Raw genomic sequence first — 17,779 nt, 5'->3', positions numbered from 1 at the left:
TCACTGAATGCCTACCATTACCTAAGTTTGAGATACAGAACAATAAGAGATACCCTGACTGTCAAGAAGCTCATAGTACAGTGTAGGAGATGACTAAACTAACAATTTCAAAATGGTGTAATAAGAACTATGAAGGTGGAATGAAGAGGCTGTTATATGAGCACACAGGCATTTAATTTAGACTGGAGGTGAAGGGAGGTTTCTAGAAAAGGTGTCTTAAACTTCAAAAAGAAACAGAAGCTGGGGGAAATGATTATTAACTGGCAGTAGGAGTAATACATGCAGTCATACCGAGGTCCGAGAAGCTTAAAGTATGTTAGGAATATAAAAATAGCTGTGAACTGCTGGAATACCGCTACATGAAATGTGGCAGGAAATGAGGCTGCAAGGAAAGCTGAGATGATGGAAGGCCTATGTGCCAAGTTAAAGAACCTGAACTATATTCTTAAAAACCATGGGAAGCTTATTAAAAAAAAAACCCAAAAAACTTCCTATACTGTGAGTGAATTAAAAAAAACTTCCAAAAAGTTTGTTCATTTGGGTTTTTCCATAACATCTTACAGAAAAACTTGAACTTTTTGGCCAACCCAATACAATTATGTCAGCAGGTTCTCCTACCATTCTGAGGGCAGTGAAGAATGAGGTTCCCGTCTGCGTCCCGAGTCAAAGTCACAGAGTTCACAGTTTCTACTGTTACTGTGTCAGAATCCTCTTCAACTGTGCTCATACTCAAATCTGTATAAGAACAGGTTTCAGATTAGGGTTTAAAAAATTATTTCCAAGTATGAACATGAAGTAGCCCACAGAACCCTGCCCCCCCCCCCCAATTTGTATCTGCCTGTAGTATTCTTTATGTGAAATTGCAATGATGCTTCAGGTTTCAAAATGTTTTTTCAAAAGTATAGGGGCTTCCCTGGTGGCGCAGTGGTTGAGAGTCCACCTGCCTATGCAGGGGACACGGGTTCGTGCCCCGGTCCGGGAAGATCCCGCATGCCACGGAGCAGCTGGGCCCATGAGCCACGGCCGCTGAGCCTGCGCATCCGGAGCCTGTGCTCCGCAACAGGAGAGGCCACAACAGTGAGAGGCCCACGTACCGCAAAAAAAAAAAAAAAGTTTATACCAATTATTTAGAATTAACTGTAATAATCTGCAAGAATCTAAATGCGATGATTAATTAAAAACCTACAGCATTTACTTTTTTAAGAGTTGTTTTTATCACATCCAATGAAAGACAACCTGTTCCAAGTTGTCTGTCATATCAGCAAAAACTCACACCACTTTTTAGTTATTTTTTATTGGCAGCTTTGTGATATATTCAAATAGGTGTTTAACTTCTGATTCTTTACCAGAAGACCCATCACAACTTTTCTCTTAATCTAAGAATTACTTCTCTAAAACACTATTTGCAAGTATTTAAGCTCTATTATTATCTGAAAAACAGGAACACTAAATAATTCTTCCTGCTGTTTTTTTCATATTGAACAAGTACATATATCTGTCACTGACCAAACTGTTTTCCTAACAGATATGGATCTAGGTCTTATTTTGAAATAGAGAACTGGATTTTGCTTAAAGTGCCTTTACCTGTTATTTTACACATATATTATTTCTCTTTTGTTCAGACTGAATAAGTAGCACTTTGAATACAGTATCTCATGGCTGACAGGGGGAAATGCCCTGAATTGTAATCAATGGCCTGATTGAAGTCTTTGGGCTTACCTTGTAATGTTCAATGAAGTTCTTGCCTCAATACTCAATTTTGGTCTTGTCCACATACTTTTTTACCAACTAAATAATACAGAGGACATAAGCCTTGATGTGTATTAATCATTCAATATTTATTTGGTTGCTATATACAAGATATTAGTCTGTACATATATTTGCCATTTACACAAATGCATTTTCCCTTAGCAGAAAAACTTAAGAACTATTAACATTTACATGGTGAAGATCTACTGATTCACTCAAGTTCTACTGTACAAATTACTGTTTTAAAAGGACATCATTCATTTTACAATGGTAAAGATGCCATTCCCCAATTAAAGATAAGTAGAGGTCATGATTTAGTTATGACTAAAATTTGCAAATCATGAGGTAAGGTCCCTGGAACAAAGGAATGCTTACCTAGCAAACAGATGGATCAGCTATAGCCCTTCCCACAGAATTGAGTTGCCTTCCCTTTGCCACCAGCATCACTTTCATGTTATCCAGATTGTTTCTCCTCCATGTTCCTACCTCTGCAACACTCTGAAAAAGTAACAGCATTATACAATCAGGCTTACTGAGAACAAACAACTGTGTGCTAGCAGTATGCTGATGACAATCTAGCCTCAAGCCTCTGTGATGTCTCAACTAGAAGAGGAAGGACAAAACCAGAATTCTTCCGTAAGTAGACCTTTTGGAAATCAGCCTCTGAAAGAATTCTCCAATGAAGGGCAGAAATGACGGGATCCTATGCCTACTAAGTCAGTTTATAGGCAGTTTCTTAGCCCAAGTTGCCCCTCATCAAGCAGTCAAACTTTCTCGGAAAAAATAGGTTGAATTACACCAGTGGTTCTATGAACTGTAGATCTGGGTTCATGTAACATGACCTAGGGTGTATACCAACCAACAATACCACAAATATTACCAGTAACTATATTTTTCTTTATAATAATTAACATCTCTCTTTAAATGTAGTACCATATTTCATCTTAAAAGCATTAGAAACTACATAATATCTGTTAACAGCTCTGCCCAGGGATCTGTGGGAAAAAAGGAATCCTAAACAATCAGGCCAGAAAACATAAATTACAAGAAAGCTTTTGAATGTATTGTGAAACTTACAAAATCTGAAATGATTTGATTTTTTTTTTTAATTTATTTATTTTATTTATTTATTTTTGGCTGCATTGGGTCTTCTTTGCTGTGCTTGGGCTTTCTCTAGTTGTGGCAAGCGGGGGCTACTCTTGGTTGCGGTGCACAGGCTTCTTATCGTGGTGGCTTCTCTTGTTGCAGAGCACAGGCTCTAGGCACATGGGCTTCAGTAGTTGTGGCACTCAGGTTCAGTAGTTGTGGCTCACGGGCTCTAGAGCACAGGCTCAGCAGTTGTGGCACACGGGCTTAGTTGCTCCGCGGCATGTGGGATCTTCCCGGACCAGGGCTTGAACCCGTGTCCCCTGCATTGGCAAGTGGATTCTTAACCACTGTGCCACCAGGGAAGTCCCCATGATTTGATTTTTAAAGGTTTCTTTCAATAAACTTCTCATCTTCATCCCAAAGGATCAACCGAAAATTAAAAAGCACAGCAAGATTTAAGGTTCAAGGGGATGTTTCAGCAAAAACCAATGATTAAAATTCTCATTTTTGCAGTATTCTAATTAGAACTCCTCTCTAGGATGGGTATCTTTGAGAACTGCTATATATAAATAAGTCTGTAGTGCAAAAGGTACAGATCCTGCTAGAGAAACATCCAGTCAGTTAACAGATTTCATGTTGTTCTCACTTCAGAATCCATTAAAATGTTTAAAAGCTGGTTTGTAAAGTAATACCTACTGTAGAAGATGGAGAAATTAAATGGTAAAAAAAGAAAAAAGAAGTTAAAACCACCCATAAACTTGCCAAAATCATACTTCACTCTTGTTGATGTGTGTGTGTTTGTGTATGAGGCTATACTGTAGAAGCAATTTTATATACTGCATTTTAGAGTTCATTCACATTGAAAAATGTGAAGGAAACCAAGCTAGGTATTTAACTGAAGTTTTCTGTATCGTTTAAAACTTCCACTGCATAAAAAACATGACGTTATCCAACAAATAGCCTATAACTGGACATTTACATTCTTCCCAATTTTTCATTTCCGTAAAACACTGAAACATTCATACACTATTTCTTTAAACAATATTAATTACTGAAAATTATTAGATCAAAGAATACAACAAAATAAACTTTTAAATCATGCTGCAGTCTATTTTCCAGAAAGGATGTACGAATTTATATTCCAACCACTGAGGTGTAAACTCTACTCCTAGTAGTAAATAAAAATACCTTGCCACTAGTATTTTTATTTAAAAAGAAACAACAAAGCAAAAAAATAACAACCCCAGCACAACTCCTCATGTGATAGGTACAAAATGGTTACTGGTTTAGCAATTTAATGACTGTCATCTTAGGACCCAAATTAATCTAAAACTTCGGGAAAAAGAGAAAATAAAGGTGGATTTGAGAAGATACGGTAAGATACAAGGAAAGGTATCTAAAGGTAAGATACAAGGTAAGTACAAGGAAAAAGGAGTCTGAAATAGCTAGATGAGAGTATTTCATTCTTGATAACCTGTACTGGGGTTAGAGGTCGATCCCATGCAGTGTACTAGCTTTAAATCAGGAATCTAGGTTCATTTTAAAAAGTCTGATAATTCATGTTAGAGATGAGTAAATGCTTCTACACTGCTTTGCAAATTAACTAGCATATCTGTTCAATCAACAAATATATATCACATGTGCAATGTGCCAGGGACACTCTAGGCACTGGGATATAGTGGCTACTTTTTTTTAACCCCCAAAGATAAGCTCTTGACTTACCTTCCTGGGGTTTTTCCCCTCTTGTACTTACAGCTACACAGTCTGGATTTAGTAATATTTAAGAAACTCACCTAATTTTATTTTTAATTTACTTTTTAAGGTAACACATTTACATGGTTCAAAATTCAAAAGGTAAAGGTGAAGTCTACTTTCCACTCTAGTTCCCCAGACCCCCTGCCTGGAGGTAAACAATGCTGTCAGCTTCTCATGCCTCCTTCCAGTTATTTTACTCATATATGTCAATATATTCCTCCCTGCTACATACACTTTTTATAGAAATAGCATCATACTACAAATAGGGAAGCTTACCCTAATGGCTACTTTATATTTCTTCATCAGCAAGTACTGTAAGCCAGCCAACAGATTAACAGCAAAGTCCCCAAGGTGGGACCTGATTTGGCCTGGCAGGAGGGGATTAAAAAAGAAAGCCACTATGGCAGAGGCTTCCGAGCAAGGAGAGTAGCTGAATTTAAGGCTGGAGAAAAAGACAGGGGCACATCTCACAAGGGCTTATAAATCCTTGGACTGTTTTAAATTGGGAAATATAATTTACATTTTGAAAAGATCATTCAGACTGCAATATGGAGAATGGATAAGGGAGTAAGTCACGAAACAAGCAGCTGTCCAAGAGATGATAGTCATTTGGAATAGGTGGCGGAAATCAAAGAAAGGAGCCTGGACAGAGGATTTATTTTGGAGGTAGTGTTGACAGGATTTGCTGAAAGTAGATTAAGAGATGAGGAGCTATTTCAAGATGATTCCCTACACTTTTGGCTTGAATAATTGAGTTTGGGGGCACTAGAAGATATTTATTAAATATTTTTATTACTGTTAATATTAACAAGTTAAGATATACGGCACCCAAATGAAGATGTCAAGTTGCCAGTTGGAAGCTGGAATTCAACAGGCAGGGATTAGACCTGTAAATTTGAGTTAGTGGCATGCAAATTGTTTTTAAAGATAAGATCACCTAGAGAAGTTAGAGAAGACAGCCTAGAGTTCTGAAGCAGAAGTCAAGCAATGCACAAACAAGGAAAGGAGACTGAGAAGGACCAGCCAGGGATACAGGAGGAAAACTAAGAGATGTTACTTAAAAGGCTTGAGAGTGTTTTTCAAGGAGCATTAAGTAGTTGACTGTTAAATACTGCCGAGAGGATAAGATGGAGAAGTGACTACTTGATTTGGCAATAAGTAGAACACTGCTGACCTACTGGAATACAGAGAATTGGAAGTACGGAAGGTAATACAAAACAGGTCTTGTACAAGGTTTAGCTCTCAAAGAAAGCAGAGTGAGAAGATCTACGGTAGAGTCAAGACAGCTGTTATTTATAGGAAGAGTACATCTGTATTTTAATATGACTATTAGAGTAACTGAAAAATGTTGGTAAATAAATCAACTTACGATAGTAAGGTACAAAGTTGAGTAATTTAGGGCCTTGTACTGTAATTCATTATACGTGAAACTATGCTTAACTTCAAAACCCGTTCCCCATTTGGTTTAATAGGGAAATATATCAGGAAGATCTCCAATTCTAACATCAAAATTTTGGTTCCCTTTGGGGCAAATAAATACACATCATCAGCCTATTTTTTTTATAAACTTTTCTTTAAAAGACAATCTATATATTTATTTATTTAGGCCACACCTCGAGGCATGACCCCTACCAGGGATCAACCTGCGGCTCCTGCACTGCAAGCGCAGAATTTAACGACTTCCCTGGTGGACCACGACGGAAGTCCATCAGCCAAGTCCACCATCAGCCTATTTAGATCTTCCTTTCTTTCTCTCAAATGGGTTATACCATATGCACTACTTTTTTTTAACCAACCAGAAGTGAGAACATGAAAGGAAAAAATTTTAACAGCCATTTTAATTGGTGAAATGGCATTCTGGCACGTTTCCATCATTTGGTGGGTATATTAATGCCTTAGTAAAATCAAGACAAGAATACCTGAAATGTGGTACAGAACAGGTATTATACTCACATTTAAATGAGAAATGTATTTGTTTACATTTATAGCTCTCAATGAACAAGATGACTCTACTCAATGTAGAACCAAAAAACCTACTACTCTTGGATCTGTTAGTTAACATAGACTTTAAAGACATGATCTACTCCATTCCAGTATTGATGTAAAGTTTTTATTCATTAGATTATCTTAAACTGGTATTTCCATCAATTGAGTCTACATAATTGTCCTGGTTTATCAGGCAACTAAGTGTCATAATCTTCTAAAAACTAGATCAAACCAAGAAAAGTGGCATTTCTTCCTGGTTTTGGGACTAGTTTCTGTAGATAAATGTTTACTGGTTCCCAAGCACAGGACTAGTACAAATGGGGAAGGGTAGATTCTATTATTAGAGATCATGAGAAGCACAGAGCTAACACTTGCTGACCCTTGATGCTTGAAGATGTGATTCTTCATTGCAAGATGGGATGAGACTACATGGTGTGAAAAACATTCAGTACTATAAAATAGTTTTATAAGGGGAAATCAAACAAGCTACAGAACGTAAAGTACCAGAATTTTATTGGATGAGGCAAAGACTGAGAAACACTAGCTGATGCAAAGTTTTTGGCATAATTCAACTAATAAGGCAGTAGGGACACATTTAGTTTTCAGATGTCTTTTTTCCTGCCCCAATATAATAAGAAAATTACTCATTTTCCTTTTTTTTTTGGTGATAATCTTCCAAATCTTTCAGCCATATATTAACATACCTATTTTTAATTGTTTTTACGATACTGTGATCATACTGTCACATCTTTTATAACTTTTTTTTTGCACTTAACTTTATGGGGAGCATTTTCCGATATTAGTAGTTATTCTTCCATAGCACTTTAAATGGGTACATGGTACCTAAACTTATCTAACCATTAACCTATTACTGAACATTTTTGTTTTCAAGGTCTTGCTATTATAGACTCCATATTGGCCACGACCATACCTTAGGTGGTACATAACTAACGCCTTAGGAAATGCTTGTAAGGGGATTTGCTTAGTAACATACAATAAAAAATCTGAAAGATATGTTTTGAAATATTTTTTTTTGAAAGAATGAAAACTCTAAATTGAAAGTCTTAGTTAAGACTTTCACTAAGAAGAGAATAGGTAACAAATTCCTGGACTTCCCTGGTGGTGCAGTGATTGAGAATCGCCTGCCAATGTAGGGGACACGGGTTCAATTCCTGGTCTGGGAAGATCCCACATGCTATGGAGCAACTAAGCCCACGGGCCTAGAGCCCGTGCTCTGCAACAACAGAAGCTACCGCAGTGAGAAGCCCGTGCTTGCCACAACTAGAGAAAGCCCGCGTGCAGCAACGAAGACCCAACACAGCCAAAAATAAATAAGTATATTTTTTTAAAGTAAAAATAACTTAATAAAAAGAAAAAAAAATTCCTATATCCTGAACATGGGGACATAGAGGGATATCAGGAAACAGACAAAGCCACAGACAGCTTAAATATTGATTTTATTAAATATAGGAATGAGGTCACTTCACAGTTGAGGTTGAATGCTTTAGATTATGGTCCCAGGGGATTTGTTCTTCTGTATACTTTGTGGAAAAGTTTGAGAAAGAGAACTATAAATGAACATACAAGCATACTGAATTAAGGTACTTAACGTTCATTATGGCTTGGTTTTAAGATAATATGACTATTTACCATAAAACGTCAATAAAGATATTAACAGGGTTTATTATAATAAGCTTTAATTGTTTTAAGATGTTGATTTCAATTACCAACTACTGAAAACAATGACACTATTAGAGTAAAAAAAATTACTTGGTAGTATGATTCATTTCAAGGTACAGCATTTCATACCTGGTTTGGCAATACAACCATATTGCTTATTAAAAAACAAAAATGTTGTCTTTTACCCGGTGCATGATTTAAGAGCTATACAATGTGTATTTGGCTACATTTTAAGATTTCAGCCATTGAAAACTGAGCCCTTTAAGCAAGGCATCATCAGAAGCTCTTTAAAGGTAATACATTATCACTATAGTTCTGATATACACTGAAGCCAATTTTTAAACCACACTTCTGCAACAGATACTAAAATACACATAGACAGTAAATAAACCTAAAGAGCATTTTTTTGCTGCCTAACACCTGATGGTCAAAAAGATTAGTTTTGACAACCGGTTACTTGGAAGAAGGGCTTGACAACACAGTGCACACAACTAAAATGACAGCTAAAAAAATGGCATAAGGTTAATACAAACACACACACACACCCCGCCAAACAAAAAGACAATTAAATTGTTCATAAAGAGCTCTCCAGTGTGCTTTTTCATGACAACTTCTTTCTGGTATTCATTGGTGGAATGGGATCTTTCTATAAACGTGAAAAAGGAGACATGATAGACAGGTTTCTTCTTTTATTTAAGTTTATCATTTACCTTTACGGAATCAAAACAAAAACAAAGCCTACTTGTGATTTCTATTACAAGCATCCTCTTCACAAAAGGAAAAAAAGTGAAGGGGAGAAATAATATGAAAGAAAATACCACATACATTTGATAACTCTGTATTTTATATTTAATGCCCTTGGCAATAGGTTTATCACTTTCTCAGGTCACTGCGTAGCATTTAAGGACAGAAAAGGCTTTGGAGCTGAATTTGCAAAGCATTTAGAAGCATACCAATTCCTAAGGAATCTTCTTATATGAGGGGAAAAAAAAAGGTGCTAAAAATGATGGTGGTAAGAGAAAACGATTAAAAAAGAAAACTCCATTTTGACGAGGCAGGTTAAATAGTGTTATATAGACAGCCTCTATATATGATATTAAAAAACTGGAACTCTTCCTAATCTTTTCAAAGTTTTGATGTCTTTACAACAAAACACAGTTCCCACCCCCCCTCAATATTTTAACAGCTATGTGCCAGGCACATATTCCTAGGGACACTTGTTTCACATTATCTTACTCATCCTCACAAGTGTTAACCTAAGTCAGTGTTCTCAATGGAGCATGAAAACAACAACTGTTTAAAATAATGAGATGTTATTTTCAGGACATACAAGCTTATTACAACATTAATAAAAATTAGGATCTGTAGTTGTTGGAGAGATAAATAAGTGAGCAGAAAGATAAATATTATGTGGGAAAAGTAAGGACTAGTTTTGTTTTTATTTCAATATTAACTAGTAACATCTAGCTAACCTTACAAATACACTTATCTCTCCCGCTGCCTTGGGGTGAAATGAGGTAACTTTTCTACATCTTAAAAAAAGCCTGTAAAAAGAAGAGAACTTGGGAAAAAGAAAGAAAAAAAACAACTAAAGAAGACAACTACCTTCTTTCGGGGTATAATTCTCTACCAATAACCATTTCCCGTGACTGCTTCCCCTCAAAATACTTCTAAAACCTGAACACCCAGAGAAAAATGTTTATATAGCATATATTTATTCATGGAACTGCTCAAAGTGTGGACTTAAAGTTCTATGTAAGTATGCAATGCCCAGTACTTACTGATTAACTGTTGATGAAGACAGGGCAATAGCATTTTGGCTCCACCATCTAGCTCAACTGCAATCAATTAAAGAGATTCACGGAGAATATGCAGGTTCTAGATCAGTCCCAAAAAGCATATTTTGGGGTGAGCCTATCAACTAAAATAGTAAAAAAAAAAAAAAAAAAAAAATTAGCTTTTTTGGTGGCACATAAAGTACTTACTTAGTATATGGGAGTTAAAATAAGATTATCATAAAACATGAAATATTTTTTCTTCATAACTAACACGTAATTTTTTCCCCAGAAATGATCAGGCTAGTTTTTGTCCCTTGTGAATGAAGGGAAAAAAACTTTATTCTCACACCAAATTTTAGTCAGATTGACAATTTTTGTAACGGTAAGGAACATACACTTAATTTCTCCCTGAACCTTAACTAAGTCTCTAAATCTTAACCTAATAAATGTATCTTACCACCACTACAGCATAACAGTAAAAAGGTAAGTTTTTGGTGTATTATCAGCACGGTCTTTAAACGTTTAAATGCTGGTAAATTATTCAAATTACTAAATAAATAAATAGAAAAAAATGCAGTGACACACAAAGTTATTTGAAACACAAGTTTAAGAGCAGCTCAAAGAAAAAAAATCTGAAGTAATGGAAAAATATGAAAATCCTTCCCTGAAAAATAGTTTTTCTCTCTGTAAAACTTTCAACACAATGCAAGAATGTCTTACTTGAACTGGAGCTTAAAAGCTATAAATGGTTGTCTTCGGGAAATCAAAATAAAGGTAAAATCGATAAAAGATAAAATACTTCCAAACGGTATTACTCTAAGTTTAAAATACTGAACATTAGGAAGTAATCCTACAGAATACGCTTTTTGTCAAATGTCCCAACAAGCAGCCTCACCTACGGTCAGAAAGAAGGTGCACAACGATCAATCAAGTTACGAGAAAATAACCATTGAATGTGAATTTCCAAATTCAATCAGGGAAAGGGAGCCCTGACTTTTACATTTCACAGATTAATCACCTCTCCTTATCTACACCGAATTTTTATTCTAAAAACACATGCTGTACCATTCAACTGCATAGAATTGGCCACTTCTACCCTCAAACCTATGCCGCAGATTCCCTAAAGATTCTCAAAGTCTGTTTTAAAGGACGAAGAAAATTAAAAAATTTTAAAACTTCCTCGGAACTCGTCAAAACACGACAACCCCTATGTTGCAGGCTCATTTTCCTGTTCTCTGCCGGGTTAGGGCTGTCTCCCCGCACTTCAGCTCCTATGTTTCCCTTTTAAAAGAGACTCAGGCTGACAGTGATGGTTCGGTCAGCAACCCCGATCCCTTCCGCTTAGGCCATGAACAGCTGAGCGAGAGTGAACCCCAAAAGGTGGGAGAAGAGTCGAAGAGGCGAAAAGGTAAGAGGAAAAAATAGGGGGTGCGGTGGGGTGGCGCGAGACAAGCCCCAACTCTCTCGATCCCATCCAAGCTCACCTCTCCTTCACTGTACCAAATAAAAACGAAAAGGTAACAAAAACGTAAAAAAGAAACCCTACGAAAAAGCAAGGAAGGCTTCCTTACTCTCGGGGTTCCCGGGCCCGATTCTCTCGCCAATCTCCCGGCCCACCCCACCCCACCCCCAGGGGTCCCGGCGCCATTTAGCTCCTACGAAGCCGCCGCCATTTTCCGCCCCCGCCGGATCGCTAGCTGTGCCTCGGCGGCTGCTCGCTACCCTGCTCTGCAGCCCACGCCACCGCCACAGGCCCGGCCCCGAGAGGGAGGCCCTGGCGTGAGCGTGCGGGGACTGCAGCTTCAGCGTCACGAAGGCCCAACTCCCACCCCGCCCGCGGTGCCCGAGCGCCGGCAGCTGGCGCCGGCCGGCGAGAGCAGGCGGGCAGCAAGGGGGCCGGACAGGCTCCACTGGGCGGAGCGGCCCTAGCGGCGCCTGGGACCTGAAGCTTCCATCGCACTTACTTCCTGTTTTGGGTCCGGGCACTTTGGAAGAACCAGGATGGAGGCTCCAAAAAATACCAGGATGGAGGAAGCAGCCACGGGCAAGAGTGGCTGCAGCTGGAGTGAGCGAGCGCGACAAGCCACCGGAAACGGAGCTACGGCCGCGCCCCGCCCCCAGCCCCCGCGCGCTCCCCCGCCCGGCCTCCTCTCCCTGGGGGCGGCCCTGCGCGCTGGCCGTGGCGTCACTTCCGGCCAAGTCGGAGCGCGAAAAAAGGTCCTTGGTTATTTGAGCTTCGAGACCCGTCTGAGTGGGAGTTGTTCGTTGTCTGCTCTTTTCTCCTCCTCCTACAAGGAAATAGGTACTGACTGCTGCCATGAAGGAGGACCTTCTTTCTTTGGCGCAACTGTGGTTTTCCTGGCTCGGCGACAGTTGGGCCTCGCCAGCCGACTTTCGTAATTATTCTGGGCCTCGGAGCGGAGGGAGCCTCGCGTGTGGAACTGTTAGAAAGCGGGGTCTGGGTGCAGACGATAACCGGGAATTGTATGTCTGGCTCTTCTGACTTGGTCTGCCTTGCCGTAGGCGCGTAGAGGTGTTACCCGTTGGGCGTATGATGCAATTCTTGGTGAAATGTATCCTGTGTGAATATGCTGTTCTGTAGTGCACAGTACGCCTTATAAAACACGGCTTTTCTAAAGTGGATGCTCTTCAGCTAGGCTGGGGAGCTTTCAGGGAAGACCAATGCTCGGCCCCGCCCCCAGAGAGTCTTTAAGCTTCCAGAGACTCCTGCAGAGATTTTTGTTTTGAAAGAGTCCTGAAAATTTTTTTAATTAATTTTTTTTACTGGAGTATAGTTGATTTACAATGTTGTGTTAGTTTCTGCTGTACAGCGAGTCAGTTATACATGTACATGTATCCACTCTTTTTTAGAGTCTGTTCCCATATAGGTCATTACAGAGTTGGGAATAGAGTTCCCTGAGCTATACAGTAGGTTCTCGTTACGTAGCTCTTTTATTTAAAGTAGTGTGTATATGTCAATCCCAATCTCCCAAAGAGTTCCGAAGATTTTAGTGGTCAGAACCCTGTTACAACTCTTCTTAGGATTCATTTCACTTGTTTATAAAATTGATTTATTGTACGCTGCTTTTCTTTTGCTAGTGGGATGAGAGGAGTTTAGAAATTAGATTAGACAAATGTTCTTGCATCCAGCAACTATGGGTAGACTTAACACTACATTGTCACAATGGGAGTGTAGTGAGCATCGGTTGTAAAGGTCAAATGAAGACCGTCAAGAGTGTGTATACTACGTCTTGAATTGATCTTAACTAATGAAGTTGATAATGCTTAGTGATTTCTTTTCCTCTCTTTTGGCTTTAAAAAAAATGTTTTTTGCAACCCCGGTTTCTTTTGAATACAAAATGTTGTTGGAAGACTTCGTGGAAGTGACACTAATTCATTGAAGAAAGGGGAAAAAGTACACACTGAAATGGGTTTAGTTAGATAAATATTTGTTTCGATTTTAAGCCAAATGTACACAGTTTTCACCAGTAGTCCACATTATCTATTCTTTGGGGTAACTGTCTCACTCATAAATGTTGCATTTCATAAAAGAGAGTGTAAAACGAAATACCATCACACACCAATTAGAAGTGCTAAAATCCCAAACGCTGACAACACCAAGGGCCGATGACGCTTTGGAGCAATAGGAACTCTCATTCATTGATAGAGGGAATGCAGAATGGTACAACCACTTTGGAAGACAGTTTGGTGGTTTCTTACAGAGCTAAGCATATTCTTACCATGTGATCCATTAATTGCTCCTTGATATTTACCCCAAATAGTTGAAACCTTACCTCCACATAAAAAGCTGCACAGAGATATTTATACCAACTTCATTGTAATTGCCAAAACTTAGAAGCAACCAAGATGTGCTTCAATAGGTAAATGGATAAACTGTGGTACATCCATACAATCGAGTATTCAGTGCTAAAAAGAATTGAGCTGTCGAGCCGTGAAAAGATGTGGAGGAATCTTAAATGCACGCCACTAAGTGAAAGAAGTCTATCTGAAAAGGCTAACTACTGAATGATTCCAACTATCTGACTTTATGGAAAGGGCAAAACTATGGAGATAGTAAAAAGACCAGTAGTTGCCAGGGTTTGAGGCCAGAGGAAGAGAAATAGGTGGAGCACAGAGGATTTTTTAAGGCAGCGAAATGATTTTGTATAATGCTGTAATGGTAGATACATGGCATTATACATTTATCAAAACCCATACAATGTACAACACAGATAGTGAACCCTAATGTAACCCACGGACTTTGGTTGTTAATGATATATCAGTGTTGGTTCATCATTTGCAAATAAATGTACCACTGCGGTGGGGTATGTTGATAATGTTCATGTGTAGGGCAGCGACGATGTGGGAAGTCTCTGTGTCTTCCCCTCAATTTTGCTGTGAATCTTAAACTGTCCCCCCAAATAAGGTCTATTTAAAAAGAAGAAAATATAAAAGGGCCTGGATTTGGACAAGGTTAGCTAACATTTTTGGAGTGCTTATGTGTCATTTAAATGCTTTACGTATATTAAACACATTTAATGTTCACAAGTGCCAAAGCTTCAGTATAGTTACTACAAATGATTCCCATTTTAGACAAGAACCAAAAAAGTGAAGGAATGTGTCCAAGGAAACAGCAAATAAATGGTAGAGTCAGAATGAAAGCCTCAGCTCCAGAGCCTATGCTCTGAACTACCCTTCTGCAGCTCAAAAAGTACACTTCGGCAACAGTCTTTTTATAATGAAAAATTATTACAACCAGTTTCCAGAGTCTTTACTGAACTGGAAGAAGGACACATTTGACCAATTTTCAAAAATAACTGTCAAGAGCAGCATTTTATTGCATCTAACTTTATTACCAGTTTGTGGTAATCGCTGCATCCCACTGTGGTTATGGCATATATCGTTCAGTTTTTAAATGAGTATATAAATAATAGGTAACCAACACCACGAGGCAGGAGAGTGTTGTGGTATAGATGTTGAACTCAGACCCGAGTGTGAATCTTGACTTTATTGCTTAGCGGTGGGTATGGTACTTCGCATCTTTAAGCTTCGTTTGCTTTTGAAAAGTGGGGATGCTAAAATCTATCTCCCAGAATAATGTAGGCAACATGCTTTGCACAGAGCCTGTCATATGTAGTAAGCACTTAAATACGGAAACTAATAAACCCGTGAACCAGAAAAGCAATTAAATTACTCAAAGTGGAGTTCTAATGATATAATAGTTACATAGGTAAAGTTGTTAACATTACCATTTATGAGGAATTGGTTCTTAATTAGCTACATTTTCCACAAAGCATTACCCTGTAGGATTCTTTTTCACTGAGGCATAAGAGAGTGGTATCTAAATTACAGTTGCTACCCATTCTCTTCTGAAAAATCTTAGGTTAGTCTGCACTTTGCTGTTAATTCCCTAAAAAAAGTCAAGTGCATCCTCATAATTAATTCTTCCCTTCTGGGTGAGTTTCTTTCATAATTACCTTTTCCCAAGGTCAATTGGTGTTTACTTGGGGAAAACAAGTATATTTTAGTATTAGTTTTAATACATAATTTTAAAAGTAAACCTATAATAGTAACACCTCTATATCTTTAACATGTATTATCAATGTAAGACTATCCAAAGTTTAAACCTAGAGCAACTTTCTGCAATTATAATTCTCGGTGTTTCCTACCTCACTACTTAGTATGTACCTAGGGAATGCATGAGATTTTTAATATTATCCTAGGATTTACCTAATTAGTAATTATTTTGTAGAAAAAAGTGAAAAATAGTTCTTTCATAAATAGAAGGTATTATAAAAGTATAGCACAGTTATGGTATTTACTGCATTTGCTAGTTATGATTAGCTCTGTTGGACTCCAGATTTTTTATAACACTTTCATGAACCTCATCAGCAATAGAATATTGATGAAATGACCTTCCTTTTTTGAAAGGTTGATAATGTTAATATAAAAGTGTTTCAAATACTGAGAGGCTGGTTTTATTGTTTAATGATTGTCTCATGTCCTGGATGTCATGATTCAGAATAAAGAGATGTTTCCAAGGACTTCTGTTCAAAGTAAATGAAAAATATAATTATTGAGTAGCCCATTTTCTTTCTACACAGTCTTTGAGTCCTATTAATACAACTGATGTGTATGCACTGGAAGCCCTGCCAGAATTTCCGGCAAGCTGATGGGGATTCCTGTGCTAATAGAGGAATGAGCAAACTGTCCCTAGTTAGGCCAACACATCAGGCTCTTCCAAGTCCTCTTCTGTCTGAGATTCCTCCTCCAGGCTTTTGTCTGGGACTTACGGCACTCCATCTCGTAACCCCTTTCCTGCTCTCCATTTCATGTCAGTGTCTCATCCCTACACCTCTTTTAATCTTTCAGCCTGGTTACCTCTTCACTTAATTTTCTTTTGCAGTAGAGCTTTACTGAGGCCTATTCATGGAACATTAGCAAAAATTGGTTCTTCCAGTTAGGAGAATGGAGAACTAAGACTTCAGATCTTCCCAGCAAGTGAGGATGGAAGTTTTCATTCTGTCCTTGAAAATTTTGTGGGCAAAATGAAACAGAAACAGTTAAGTTACTTTACTAAAATTGGGAGAATGTTTGAACCCAGATTCAAATATCTCTTCCTTTATAGTCTGGCCTAGAAGGGAGAGGGACCATATATTGGTAAATCAACCGGTAATTTGCCAGTGTGGTAAGTTCTGAACTCTGAAGGTGAACTTTGTGTAGGGAGTTCAGAGCTGGGTTTTCTGAGAAGACACTTGAGCAGGGACTGGAAAGGTGACAAATTACCAGAGTAGGGGGCGGGAGGTAGGAAGGCATTTGTTCAGGTAGTGTGGGAAAGAGTGTGTTTGTAGAAAGCAACTGGTCTATAATGTTTATAAAATGGTGAGAGCACAGTGCTGGTAAGTATTAGGCTCAGTCTCTTGCTGATGTTAACTGAGTTTAACCCCATTCCCCTAAGGCTGGACCATCTGCTGCCTCTGCCGTGTCTTATAGCTTCAGTTTGCCAGCATCTGGTACGCTACCTTAACTTAGCAGACACTTAGATGTTTGTTGAGTTCAAAGATAATTGTGTCTTAAGCCAGGAGATCAGAAACCTAGCCATTTTTATTTTTTGGCAGGAGAGCTCAGTCTTTTTTCAGATAGTGTCACTACTCGGGCAACTCTGGAATGAAACAAACAAATGTTACCTTTATTATTACTTTAGTAGAAAGAGGTTATTTTAACAAGATGGCACAAGTTTGGACTTATTCTAAACTTTATTACCCAAATCTTGTCCATCTAGATGCAGTATTTTAAGGATAGAAGTGTTGCATTTTAACCAGCAGATGTCCTTATTGTTCAGCAAGATTTTTTTTTTTTTCCCAGACCAGTATCTACAACAGTAGATGGGAATTCTGTGCCTTTAATTTGTTAGTAATAAGCTGTGGTAGACAAATGACAAGCCTCAACAATAGTAAAACCAAAGGGATTATGCTTTGAAATTCAAATGTGAAAGGCCCTCTCACATTTAATGACTTGTCATTGATTAATTCCCTTCTCTTTTATTTGATGTATATCTAATTCCCTTGCCCAGAATATGCAGTGACAGAGAAAGAAACAAGGAACCTGCATAACCTTTATAGCTTGCAGGAGTTTGCACATTTGTGATACATCCATTCCTTCCTTTCGTTCAGCAGACCTTCGTGAGCATGTCCTTTGTATTGAGCACTGTCCTAGGCATAGGGAATATGGTAGTGGTCAAG

The 17,779-nt window shown here is 38.4% G+C and overlaps 1 protein-coding gene and 1 long non-coding RNA gene across 5 annotated transcripts in view; one reads left to right on the top strand and one right to left on the bottom strand.

Annotated features, from left to right (window-relative positions):
* Positions 1 to 12,136, bottom strand: part of DMTF1 (cyclin D binding myb like transcription factor 1) — a 43,700-nt gene extending 31,564 nt beyond the window's left edge. The window contains exons 1-5 of one of the 4 annotated variants that reach the window (XM_060020347.1): positions 12,002 to 12,136; positions 10,041 to 10,180; positions 2,125 to 2,247; positions 1,720 to 1,788; positions 619 to 735 (exon numbers count right to left, since the gene is read on the bottom strand). In XM_060020347.1, coding sequence (XP_059876330.1) covers positions 619 to 727 — 109 coding nt within the window. In that variant the 5' untranslated portion in view covers positions 728 to 735; positions 1,720 to 1,788; positions 2,125 to 2,247; positions 10,041 to 10,180; positions 12,002 to 12,136. The remainder of the gene's footprint in view (positions 1 to 618; positions 736 to 1,719; positions 1,789 to 2,124; positions 2,248 to 10,040; positions 10,181 to 12,001) is intronic. The other 3 variants (XM_060020348.1, XM_060020349.1, XM_060020350.1) reach the window with 3 other exon arrangements.
* Positions 12,137 to 12,235: 99 nt separating this feature from the next.
* LOC132430969 (uncharacterized) overlaps positions 12,236 to 17,779 on the top strand; it is a 68,190-nt gene continuing 62,646 nt past the window's right edge. The window contains exon 1 of the long non-coding RNA XR_009520596.1: positions 12,236 to 12,339. This is a non-coding gene — a long non-coding RNA (uncharacterized lncRNA). The remainder of the gene's footprint in view (positions 12,340 to 17,779) is intronic.

Source organism: Delphinus delphis, chromosome 9, assembly GCF_949987515.2.
Source record: "Delphinus delphis chromosome 9, mDelDel1.2, whole genome shotgun sequence".
Lineage (NCBI taxonomy): Eukaryota > Metazoa > Chordata > Mammalia > Artiodactyla > Delphinidae > Delphinus > Delphinus delphis.
This window is presented reverse-complemented; position numbering and strand designations above follow the sequence as displayed.